The sequence below is a fragment of the Aureococcus anophagefferens genome (assembly GCF_000186865.1).
Source record: "Aureococcus anophagefferens unplaced genomic scaffold AURANscaffold_3, whole genome shotgun sequence".
NCBI classification, from domain to species: Eukaryota; class Pelagophyceae; order Pelagomonadales; family Pelagomonadaceae; genus Aureococcus; species Aureococcus anophagefferens.
Window position 1 is genome coordinate 919,219 of NW_008705563.1, and position 12,158 is coordinate 931,376.

Sequence of the window (12,158 nt, forward strand, 5' to 3'; positions counted from 1 at the left end):
GTCGGCGCGGGCGACGGGCGGGGGGTGGGCGCGGGGATCGGCGCGGGGCTCGGGCGGGGCGTGGGCGCGGGCGTCGGCGCGGGGCTCGGAGCCGCGGACGGCCGCGGCGTCGGCGCGGGCGACGGCTGCGGCGACGGTTCGGCGCTCGGCGACGCCGTCGTCGGGGGCACGCTGGGCGGCGCGGACACGAAGAGCGGCGTCGGCTCCGCGCTCGGCGACGCCGTCGAGGGCGCGAGCGTCGGCGCGGGCGTCGGCGCGGGCGACGGCGCCGCCGTCGTCGGCTTCGTCGTCGGGTGCGGGCTGTAGGACACCTCGAAGGCCGTCGAGTCCGACGCGCAGGTCCCGTCGGCGCAGGCGAGCGTCATCGTGTAGGTGTTCACCTCCGCGTCCGCGGAGACGACGACGGAGTGCGACTCGTCGTTGGGCGTCGTCGCGCCGCCGACGACGGTGCCGTCGGATGTCGCGACGGACACCGTCACGTCCGCGCAGGTCGCCGCGTCGCCGCGGTACTCCCACGAGAGCACGCACTCCGTCTCCGCGACGCACGTGAGGAGCGTGCCGACGTCGACGATGGCGACGAAGCAGCCCGTCGGCGCCGTCGACGGCGCGGGCGTCGGCGCGGGGCTCGGCTCCACGGAGGGTCGGGGCGTCGGACGGAGGCTCGGCTCCACGGACGGCTTCGGCGTGGGCTCGGGCGACGGCTCCGGAGACGGCTCGGGCGACGGCTCGGGCGTCGGAGACGGCGTCGGGCGCGGGACCGGAGCGGGCGTCGGCTTGGGGCTCGGCTCGACGGACGGCGTGGCGCTCGGCTGATAGGTCGGCAGGGACGTCGTCGGCGAAATCGTCGTCGGCTCGACGCTCGGCGGAGACGTGTACGAGACGGCGAAGGTCGCGCTGTCCGAGGCGCAGGCAGCGTCCGCGCATTCGATCGCGAGTCCGTACGAGCTGATCGCCGCGCTTCCCGGGACCGTGATCGTGTGCGAGCCGTCGTTCTCGAGCGTATTGCTATTGATGACGCTGCCGTCGTCGGCGTTCGTGACGGTCGTGATCACCGACGCGCACGACGAGCTGTCGCCTCGGTAGTCCCATGTCAGCGTGCACTCGACGCCCGCGACGCACGTCATCGACGAGCCGATGCTGGTGATGAGGCAAAAGCAGCCCGTCGGGGCGAGGCTCGGTTCGGACGTCGTCGGCGCGAGCGTCGGCGCGGGCGTCGTCGGCGCGAGGCTCGGTTCGGGCGTCGTGTTGACGACGGGCGCGGGCGTCGGCGCGGGCGTCGGCGCGGGCGTCGTCGGCGCGGGCGTCGGCGCGGGGCTCGGCGCGTGGCAGTCGTGCTCGTACCAGGCGACCTTCTCCGCGGCCCTCGCCGACGCGAGAATGTCCACGTCGCCGTCGAGGTCCAGGTCGACGCCCTCAACCCAAAACGCGTAGTCCAGGACGCCGACGTCGTGATCCGCGAAGGCCATCGAGCCGTCGTTCTCGTGCCACGTGACGTCGTCGCCGAGGGCCCAGGCCGCGACGACGTCGAGGTCGCCGTCGCCGTCGACGTCCGTCGGACGCGCCCGGATGCCATAGCTGCCCGTCGAGGTCGCGATCGTGCGCTTCGCGAAGGATTCGGCCCCGTCGTTCTCGTACCAGTCGACCGTGTCGTCGAGGCCCGTCGCCGTCAGCACGTCGACGTCGCCGTCGCCGTCGAAGTCGACGGCGTAGGCGTCGCGCGTCTTGCAGGACCCGGAGCAGACGTTGATGATCTGCTTCGTGAACGCCTCGGCGCCGTCGTTTACGTACCAGGCGGTCGTGTGGTCCTCGAGCGATGCCTGGACGACGTCGAAGTCCCCGTCGTCGTCGACGTCGAAGACGTGGATCGCGCTGCCCCCGGACGAGTCGCTGGCGACGGTGTGTTGCGTGAAGCCCTGGGACCCGTCGTTCTCGTACCACTCGATCGAGCTGCCGCTGCCGCTGCCGTAGGCGCCGTAGCCCATGGCGACGAAATCGACGTCGGCGTCGCCGTCCAGATCGACGGCGAAGATGTCGTTGGCGTGGACGAGGGCCGTCGTCAGGACGTGCTGCGTGAATCCCAGGGAGCCGTCGTTCGCGTACCAGGAGACGGCGTCCTCCTCCCGCGAGGCCGCGAGCGCGTCGACGTCGCCGTCGCCGTCGACGTCGTAGGCGCCGACGGTCCACACCGTCGTCGCCGCCGCGTCGACGACGGCGGCGACGGAGAAGGCCATGGCGCCGTCGTTCTCGTTCAGGAGGACCTGGTTCCCGCCCTCGCGGTGACCCGTGAAGACGTCGAGGTCGCCGTCGCCGTCGACGTCGACGGCGAAGATGCCCGTGCACTCGCCCTCGCCGTCGACGACGGTCTGCGCGGACGCGAAGGTCACGACGTGGTCGCAGCGCGTCGTCGGCCGGGGCGTGGGCTTGGCCGTGGGCGCGGGCGACGGGAGCCCGGTCGGCGCGGGCGCGGGCGCGGCCGACGGCGCGGCCGTCGTCGGCGCGGCCGTCGTCGGCGAACTCGTCGTCGGCTGGCGGCTCGGTGGAGACGTGTACGAGACGGCGAAGGTCGCGCTGTCCGAAGCGCACGTAGCGTCCGCGCATTCGATCGCGAATCCGTACGAGCTGATCGCCGCGCTCCCGGGGATCGTGACCGTGTGCGAGCCGTCGTTATCGAGCGTCGCGCTGTTGATGACGCTGCCGTCGTCGGCGTTCGTGACGGTCGTGATCACCGACGCGCACGACGAGCCGTCGCCTTGGTAGTCCCAGGCCAGCGTGCAGTCGACGCCCGAGACGCACGTCATCGACGAGCCGATGCCGGTGACGCTCAGGAAGCAGCCCGTCGGGGCGAGGCTCGGTTCGGACGTCGTCGGCGCGAGCGTCGGCGCGGGCGTCGTCGGCGCGGGCGTCGGCGCGGGGCTCGGCGCGAGGCAGTCGTGCTCGTACCAGGCGACTTCCTCGGCTAATTGCCCCGAAGCGAGAATGTCCACGTCGCCGTCGAGGTCCAGGTCGACGCCCTCGACGAAGAACGCGTAGTCCAGGACGCCGACGTCGTGATCCGTGAAACCCATCGAGCCGTCGTTCTCGTGCCACGTGACGTCGTCGCCGAGGGCCCAGGCCGCGACGACGTCGAGGTCACCGTCGCCGTCGACGTCCGCCGGACGCGCCTTCATGGCGTAGGCGCTCGACGACGACTTGTCCGACAGGGTGTGCTTGGTGAAGGACTCGGCCCCGTCGTTCTCGTACCAGTCGACCGTGTCGTCGAGGCCCGTCGCCGTCAGCACGTCGACGTCGCCGTCGCCGTCGAAGTCGACGGCGTGGGCGTCGCGCGTCTTGCAGGACCCGGAGCAGACGTTGATGATCTGCTTCGTGAACGCCTCGGCGCCGTCGTTCACGTACCAAGCGGTCGTGTGGTCCTCGAGCGATGCCTGGACGACGTCAAAGTCCCCGTCGTCGTCGACGTCGAAGACGTGGATCGCGCTGCCCCCGAGCGAGTCGGCGGCGACGGTGTGCTCCGTGAAGCCCAGCGACCCGTCGTTCTCGTACCACTCGATCGAGCTGCCGCTGCCGCTGCCGTAGGCGCCGTAGCCCATGGTGACGATGTCGACGTCGGCGTCGCCGTCGAGATCGACGGCGAAGATGTCGACCGCTTGGGTCAGGGCCGTCGACAGGACGTGCGCCGTGAAGGCCTGGGACCCGTCGTTCTCGTACCAGGCGACCTTGTTCGCCGTGTTCGCCGCGGCGAGCGCGTCGACGTCGCCGTCGCCGTCGACGTCGTAGGCGGTGACGGTCCAGGCCCCGGTCGCCGCCGTGTCGAGCGTGGCGGCGACGGAGAACCCCATGGCGCCGTCGTTCTCGTTTAGGAGGACCTTGTTCGCCGAGGCCTGGCCGGAGAAGACGTCCAAGTCGCCGTCGCCGTCGGCGTCGACGGCGAAGATGCCCTGGCACTGGCCCTGGCCGCTGACGACGCTCTGCGCCGAGGCGAAGGTCACGACGTAGTCGCAGCGCGTCGTCGGCCGGGGCGTCGGCGCGGGCGACGGCGCGGGCGACGGCTCGGGCGTCGTCGGCGCGGGGGTCGGCGAAGAGGACGGGGAAGCGCTTGGCGACGGCGACGGAGCCGCTGAAGGCGCCGACGACGGCGCCGACGACGGCGCCGACGAAGGCGACGCGGAGGGACCCGATGACGGCGCCGACGACGGCGCGGCCGTGGGCGCCGACTGAAGGCGACGCGGAGGGAGCCGCTGAAGGCGCGGCCGAAGGCGCGGCCGTGGGCGCGGCCGTGGGCGCGGCCGTCGGCGCCGACGTCGGCGCGGCCGTCGGCGGCATCAGCAGGTCGGGCCACGAGGCCGAGAACGGCGAGCAGGACGTGCCGTCGTTGAAGTCCGTCGACGCGGAGTCGGCCCGCCAGACGAGCTGCGCGTCGGGCGACTCCGCGGTCTCGTGGCCCGACTGCGCCGTGCCCGTGTTGAACTTGTCGCCCGACGTCGTATCGGCGACGGTGAAGGGGAGCAGCAGTTCCACGATGCCGTTGTTGTTGTAGTTGGCGGAGAAGAAGAGCCGGGGCTTCTCGTCGACCTTTTGGTACGCGTACGCGCCGCCAAAGTACTGGCTCCCGGTCATCGGTTGGTCGCACTCGGCGATTCCGGACTCTACGCAGTCCTTCGTGAAGACGCGCGCCTCCGGGATGAGCGCGATGGCGTAGCTGCCGAGCTCCTCGGTCGCGCTGTTGATCTTGCCGACGAAGACGCGAGCCTCGCCGTCCACGACATTCAAGCCGACCAGGTAGACGCCGTTCGCATCGCCGTCGATGATCCAGTCGTCGACGCCGTTCTCCTCGACCCGGGTGAAGTCGGAGATCACTCCGAGGATGGCGCTCTTGATCCGGACCTCGGGCGTGCTCGCGAAGTCGGGCGCCGTCGCCGGGTCGCCGTCGACGAGATAGTCGACGCGCTTCACGCGCTTCACGTAGGTGGTGACCTTTTCGGAGTAGTAGTACGTCGTGCCGACGATTTCCGCGGCGGTCGGCTTGTACACGGAGTCCGTGTACGCGGGCATCTGCGTGGTCTCGAGCCCGGTGAGGCAGTTCGCGGCCTCGGCGGAGTCCTCGTCGGCCGCTTCGCCCGTCGTCTTGCCCGCGGCGGGGTCGTAGCCCCAGCTTTCGGGAGACATGTTGCAGAGGCGGTCGTCCACGGCCGCGAGCATGTAGCTCTTGGTGCCGTTGACCAGCATCGCCACGGCGTTGACGTTCTTCGTGTCGTGCGTGCCCGCGACGATCGAGCCCGTCGCGCTCTTGGTGAACCCGTCGGGGTAGTAGTCGAAGACCTTGACGTGCTCCGAGGTCTCGATGTCGAGCGCCGTGAGGCGGAGCATGGCGTCGTCGGGCGACGTGCTACTGGTCGCGGTCGTGCAGCTGTCGTCCGTCGAAGTCCGCTTGCACCGCAGCAGCTGGAGCGGCGGCGCGACGGCGTCGGCCGTGCAGTCCATCTGGGCGCTCGCCGTCGGGGGCGTCGGGAGCGGCGTCGGGGTCGGCGTCGGCGCGGGCGTCGGCGCGGCCGTCGTCGGCGCGGGCGTCGGGAGCGGCGTCGGCGTCGGCGTCGGCGCGGGCGTCGGTACGGCCGTCGTCGGCGACGGCGTGGGCTCGAGCGTCGACGGCGCGGCGGTCGTTGGCGTCGCGCTCGGCGCGAGGCAGTCGTGCTCGTACCAGACGACCTTTTGCGCGTTCTTCCCCGACGCGAGGAAATCGACGTCGCCGTCGAGGTCCAGGTCGACCGGCTCGACGAAGGAGGCGTAGTCCATGGCGCCGACGTAGTGCTCCGTGAAGCCAAACGAGCCGTCGTTCTCGTGCCACGTGACGTAATCCCCGAGGGCCCAGGATACGAGGACGTCGAGGTCCCCGTCGCCGTCGACGTCCGCCGGACGCGCCTTCATGGCGTAGGCGCTCGACGACGTCTTGTCCACCAGGGTGTGCTTCGTGAAGGACTCGGCCCCGTCGTTCTCGTACCAGTCGACCGTGTCGTCGAGGCCCGTCGCCGTCAGCACGTCGACGTCGCCGTCGCCGTCGAAGTCGACGGCGTAGGCGTCGCGCGTCTTGCAGGACCCGGCGCAGACGTTGATGATCTGCTTCGTGAACGCCTCGGCGCCGTCGTTCACGTACCAAGCGGTCGTGTGGTCCTCGAGCGACGCCTGGACGACGTCGAACGATCCGTCGTCGTCGACGTCGAAGACGTGGATCGCGCTGCCCCCGAACGAGTCGGCGGCGATAGTGTGCTCCGTGAAGCCCAGGGACCCGTCGTTCTCGTACCACTGGATCTTGCTCCCGCTGCCGCTGCCGCTGGCGCCGTAGCCCATGGTGACGATGTCGACGTCGGCGTCGCCGTCGAGATCGACGGCGAAGATGTCGACCGCTTGGGTCAGGGCCGTCGACAGGACGTGCGTCGTGAAGGCCTGGGACCCGTCGTTCTCGTACCAGGCGACCTTGTTCCCCGTGTTCGCCGCGGCGAGCGCGTCGACGTCGCCGTCGCCGTCGACGTCGTAGGCGGTGACAGTCCAGGCCCCGTTCACCGCCGTGTCGAGCGTGACGGCGACGGAGAACCCCATCGCGCCGTCGTTCTCGTTTAAGAGGACCTTGTTCGCCGAGGTCTGGCCGGAGAAGACGTCCAAGTCGCCGTCGCCGTCGGCGTCGACGGCGAAGATGCCCTGGCACTGGCCCTGGCCGCTGACGACGCTCTGCTCGCTCTGGAATTGGATGACGTGGTCGCAGCTCGCGGTCGTCGGCCGGGGCGTCGGCGAGACCGTCGGCGCGGGGAGCGTCGGCGCGACCGTCGGCGCGGGCGTGGGCGTGGGCGACGGTCGCGGCGTCGGCGCGGGCCCGGACGGCGTCGGCGCGGGCGTCGGCGCCTCGGGGAGGTGCGTGCACTCGTTCGAGTGCCAATCGACGTAGTCGCCGCAGCTGAGGCCGCTGACCGCGTCGAGGTCGCCGTCGGCGTCGACGTCCGCGCCGATGGTGCCCGCGCCGCAGTCGAAGCCCGTGTACTCGTAGATGTCGTGGAGCGTGTAGGTCCCGCCGGCGTTCTCGACCCACTTCTGGAAGCCCTGCGTCGACGTCCGCTCCATGACGAGCGCGTCCATGTCGCCGTCGCCGTCCATGTCGCCCGCGAAGAGCCCCCGGGGGCCGGTCGGCGACGCCATGACCTGCTCCGTGAAGGCCTGGCTCCCGCCGTTGTCGAACCAGGACACCTTGCTGTCGCCGTAGGCGAGGGCGACGACGTCGACGTGGCCGTCGCCGTCGACGTCGACGGCGTTGGCCGCGCTGGGGTTGGCGAAGCCGCTCGAGACGATGACGTGCTCGGCGAAGGTGCCCGCGCCGTCCGTGTTCTCGTACCAGGAGATGTAGCTGTCGGTGTAGGCGCAGCCGACGACGTCCGCGTCGCCGTCGCCGTCGACGTCCGCCGCGGCGACGTCCCAGCCGACCATGCCGCTGTCGTAGTGGATGACGTGCATGGAGAAGCCCTCGGAGCCGTCGTTCTCCCACCAGTGGAAGAAGTCGCCGCCGGACGCGCCCGCGTTGACGACGTCGAGGTCGCCGTCGCCGTCGACGTCCGCGGCCACGCCGCCGATGCAGTACGTCTCCGAGTTCGAGATGATGTGGCGCGAGAAGCCCATGGAGCCGTCGTTCTCGAACCACGCGAGCCGGTTGTCCATGTAGGCCGTGGCGACGAGGTCGAGGTCGCCGTCGCCGTCGAGGTCCACGGGCACCGCGGTGTACGTCCCGTCCTCGTCGCTCGACACCATGACGTCCGAGAAGACGTAGGACCCGTCGTTGTTGTGCCACTGAACCTCGTCGCCGCTGTAGGACGCCGTCACGAAGTCGACGTCGCCGTCCTCGTCGAGGTCGACGGCGCTGATGCCCTTGACGCCGTTGGCGTTGGACGTGATGCGCTGGGAAGTCGTGAAGGTGATGGACACCGACGGGTCGCACTCGGCGGCGCCGGCGACCCGGGCCAGGACCGCGACGGCGGCGACGGTTCGGAGGACCATGGGACGGCGCCGGGCGACACGACGGATCGCACCACCGGGCTGCCCAACCTGTTCCTACCCGAGAGCGGAAATGGTCAACTTGGAACGATTTTTCGGATATGACAACTTCAAGATTTTGCCCAGCACAGTGCCCAGGCTGCAGTTGCCTCCCGCACGAGAGTGCCGCCGCGCAAAACCCCGCACCCGTGGTGTCTTATCGGGAGAGGGGCGCCTTGCTCTGGTACATGTAGGTGCGGAGGTTGCGGAGCTCCATGCAGCTGGACCACATCATGGACGGCTGGCGGAGCTTGAAGCGGAGCGAGCCCACCGGGGGCTCGCGCGCGCCGTCGCTCGGCGGCGGCCCGTCGTCGGCCTCGCCGCCGCCGCCGGCGCAGAGGCGCGCGTCGAAGGCCGGCAGGAAGCGGCTCGTGTAGAGCGTGCGCTGCGACTGCGCGTCGTCCTCGAAGTGCGGGTGCGCCATCAGCCGCTCGTCGCGGAGCACGGGCACCCAGCGCGGCGCCTTGGGGCCGGCCCCGTCGGCGGCGAGCTGGCGCTGGTAGACCGAGATGGAGGCGACGTAGTGGTTACGGAAGACGATGCTGTCGAGGCGGTCGCCGCCCCCGCCGCCGGCGAAGACGACGTCCTGGTGGATGGGGCAGGGGCGCTCGGCCCGCGTCTGCACCGGCGCGCCGCTCTTGCAGGCGATCTCCACGGCCTGGCTCGCCGCCGACGGCGGCGGCTGGGGCTCGCTCTTCATCGTCGCGGCGCGGCTGCGGGCAGCGCGCGCGCAGCAGCGGGCAGCCCACGATGAACGGGTGTTGCACGGCAAGACCGACCCGAATCTGTGCGGACTGCGGAGCCGAAGCAATCGATCTCGATCGCCCTTTTGGCTGCCAGCGCTGCCGTCCGCCGCCCTTCGCGCAACGCAACCATGTCATCAATGGTGACCACGTCCCTCACCCCGGGCGCCGAGAGCGGCGGCGAGTTCGCCTACATCCGCATCCCCTGCGACGCCACGAAGCCCATGGAGGAGCTGAAACACGCGCGCAATACGTGCCTCGAGGACGACGACCTGCGCGAGGTGCTGAAATACCGCTTCGCGAACAACATGCTGAGCGCGGAGCAGCTGGAGAGCTACGTCGCCGGGCTCCAGGCGACGATCGCGGAGAAGGTGCCCGACGGCGGCGGCCTCGACGCGGCGCAGCTCCGGTCGCTCGCGGGCGCCGTGTCCGTCGACACCTACGCGCTCACGGTGCCGTCCAAGGCCGAGCCCGTCGCCGTGTCCCTCTACTGCGACGAGAAGTCGCACGCGAAGCAGCTGCCGCTGAACGAGCGGGCCATCGGCCTCGCCGCGGCGTGCGGCGCGCAGTCGCAGCAATTCCGCGGCGACTGCTACGTGAGCCGCTACTTCGACGACGACGACGCCTGGGTCCGCCAGGACCTGACCCTGGGCGACTGCTCCAGCGACGCGGCCTGGGTCGCGCGCGCGGCCCAAGTCGCGAAGACCTCCAAGTCGCCCGGCGGCATGGCGTCGCTCAGCGCCATGTACGAGAAGCTCGGCGCGGGCGGCGGGCAGAACAACTTGTTGAAGGTCGACGCCGCCGCCGAGGAGGCGGCGCTGATGGACGCGGAGCACGCCGAGGCGACCTACAGCTGGACGCAGACCGAGGGCGACGTCGAGGTCCGCGTGCCCGTGGCCCCGGGCACGGCCGCGCGCGACCTCGCCGTCGCGCTCAAGCGCACGTCGCTCCGCGTCGCGGCCAAGGCGGACGCCGCGGCCCTCGTCGACGTGACGACGCTCGCGGGCGCCATCGACGTCGACTGCTCGACGTGGTACGTCGACGGCGCCGTCGTCGTCGTCACGCTCGAGAAGGCGGCCGGCGGCCGCTGGGACAGCCTCGGCGACGTCGCCTAAGATTGAGTGTGGCGTGTCTCGGGGCCGTCGCCTAGGTCGAGGCGTGTTACGTGGTCCCGCCGAGCGCGTCGAGGACGTAGTCGAGGTTCTCCGCGAGGAGGTGGAGGAGGAACCGCTGGCCCTCGGGCGTCGCGTCGTCGGGCCGCGCGGGCCTGGGCAGGACAAGAGAGATTCAACGTCGCTTCAACGTGAGTGTTCCGCGCGCGCGCGTTCCGGGAAAAGCATTCACGCTTCGAGACCGTTCCGAGAGATGATCGCTCGTCCAAAAATCAGCCGAAACGAGTGGAAAACGGCCGAGAAAGGAGCCTTTGAAGTTGGGAATTTCGCTCTCTTGTCCTGCCCTGGCGCGGGCGTCTCGCGCGCGGCGTCCGTCGCCTCCGGCGCCGCGTCGTCGCCCGAGCGCGCCGCCGCGGCGCTCCGGCGGAGCCGGCTCCGCAGCGTCGTCGCCGCGGGCTCGAGCACGCCGAAGCCCGCCGCGAGCGCCGCGCGCGCGGCCGGGAGCGCCGGCGCCGCGGCGACGGCGCGCGCCAGCGCGAGGAAGCCGAGGTGCGCGTCGAGGCGCGCGTGGAGCGCGTCGTAGCCGCGGCCGACGTCGCGGTCGAGCGCGGCGAGCCCCCCGCGGAGCGCCTCCGCGACGGCGCCGTCCGTCTCCGCGTCGCCGCCGGCCGCCGCGCGGCGGCAGGCCTCGCGGCGGAGCGCGTCGAGCACGCAGCCCCGCGCGCCGTCCGGGCAGGGCGCGCCGAGCAGCCGCCGGCGCCGGCCGCCGCCGTCCGCCGTCTCGACGAGCGCGCGGAACGCGGGCCGCGCGGCCCGCCGCGCGGCCTCGTCCGCGCAGGCCGCGACGACCCGCAGGAGCCGCCGGCCGCACCGGAGCTCCAGAGCCGCGTCGCGCGCCACGGCGCACCGGCCCGCGCGCCGCAGCAGCGCCAGCGCGAGCGCCGCGCCCGCCGCGGGCGCGCCTGCGCCGCCCGCGCGGCACGCGGACCGCGACAGGAGCCGCGCGGCGCCGGGCCCGAGGGCCGCCCACTCGCCCGCGCGGGACCAGACCTTGGGCAGGTCGCCCGCGGCGTCGAGGCGCGCGAGGAGCCGCGCGGCGCCCGCCGCGCTCCACCGCAAATCGCGGTCGCGCGAGCACCCGAGGTCCGCGGCCGTCGCCGGCGCCGAAACCCGGTCGCCGTCGACGACGGCGCGGTCGCCGGCGTCGCTGTCGCTGTCGCCGCGGCCCGAATCGTCGCTGCCGCTGCTCGCGGAGTCGACGCTGCTCGACGAGCCCTCGTCGCCGCCGCCGACGTCCTCGGGCCGCGCGCCGAGCGCGACGGCGCGCTCGGCGTGGGCCCGCTTCCGGCGCCGGAAGGCCGACCGCTGGCGCGCCGCGCGCCGCACGCGCCGCGCGCGCAGGCGGCCGCACGCGGCGCCGACGGCCGCGGCGACGTCGAAGCCCGCGGCCGCGCAGAGCGCCGCGAGGCGCCGCGGCGGCAGCGACGCCGGCAGGCCGTCCCAGCGCGCGAGGAGCAGCGCGAGCCGCACGGCGAGGGCGCGGCAGCGCGGGTCCTCGTTCGACGCCGCGAGCTCCGCGACGGCGAGGATCGCGTCCGCGGCGGCGGCGGGCTCGAGGCCGAGGCCGCCCCCGGGCCGCCCCCGGAGCTCGCGCTCGCGCACGGCGACCCAGTCGTCGACGGCGCTCCGCCAGAGCGCGGCGGCGCAGCTCGGCGCGACGGACCCGAGGCGCTCCGGCGCGACGCGCGCCAGCGCGTCGCGCGCCTCCGCCGCGAGCCACCGCCACGATGCGCCGTCGTCGCAGCGCGCGACGGCCGTCCGCACGACGAGCACGCGCTCGCGCGCCGACAGCGCGCCGCGGACCCGCGCCGCGACGGCCGCCGCCGCCGCGCCGCCGCCGCTCGCCGCGAGGGCCAGGCCGTCGTAGCAGTCCCAGACCTGCTCGGCGAGGCCGTCGTCGTCGAGCGCCGCGAGCGCCGCGACGGCGCCGCCGTCGAGGGCTTCTATCGATCGCGGCTGGTCCGTTGGGATGTCGTCATCATCGCTCTCGACGGAGAAGTCGCTCTCGTGGGCGCTCGAATCGTCCGAGTCCTCCATGAGGAGAGCCTTTTGTGCCACTTTGATTCAGCGACGGCTTCGACCACTTCATCTTTGACCACATCCAGAAGTTGCAGGACCTCAAACGTCGAGGCAGCCCAGTATGGGCTTGACGCGTCTCTAAACGTAGGGGGGCCGG

General features: G+C 72.3%; 1 protein-coding gene across 1 annotated transcript in view; it reads right to left on the minus strand.

The window, feature by feature from the left end:
* The window catches only part of AURANDRAFT_70830 (hypothetical protein), a gene marked incomplete at both ends in the record, with an annotated part of 13,192 nt that extends 1,173 nt beyond the window's left edge, over positions 1–12,019 (minus strand). Inside the window, 5 exons of the mRNA XM_009035772.1 lie at positions 171–4,046; positions 4,084–8,085; positions 8,339–8,780; positions 9,976–10,077; positions 10,206–12,019. Of these exons, the coding sequence (XP_009034020.1) occupies positions 171–4,046; positions 4,084–8,085; positions 8,339–8,780; positions 9,976–10,077; positions 10,206–12,019 (10,236 nt within the window). The remainder of the gene's footprint in view (positions 1–170; positions 4,047–4,083; positions 8,086–8,338; positions 8,781–9,975; positions 10,078–10,205) is intronic.
* Between the last annotated feature and the right edge of the window lie 139 nt (positions 12,020–12,158).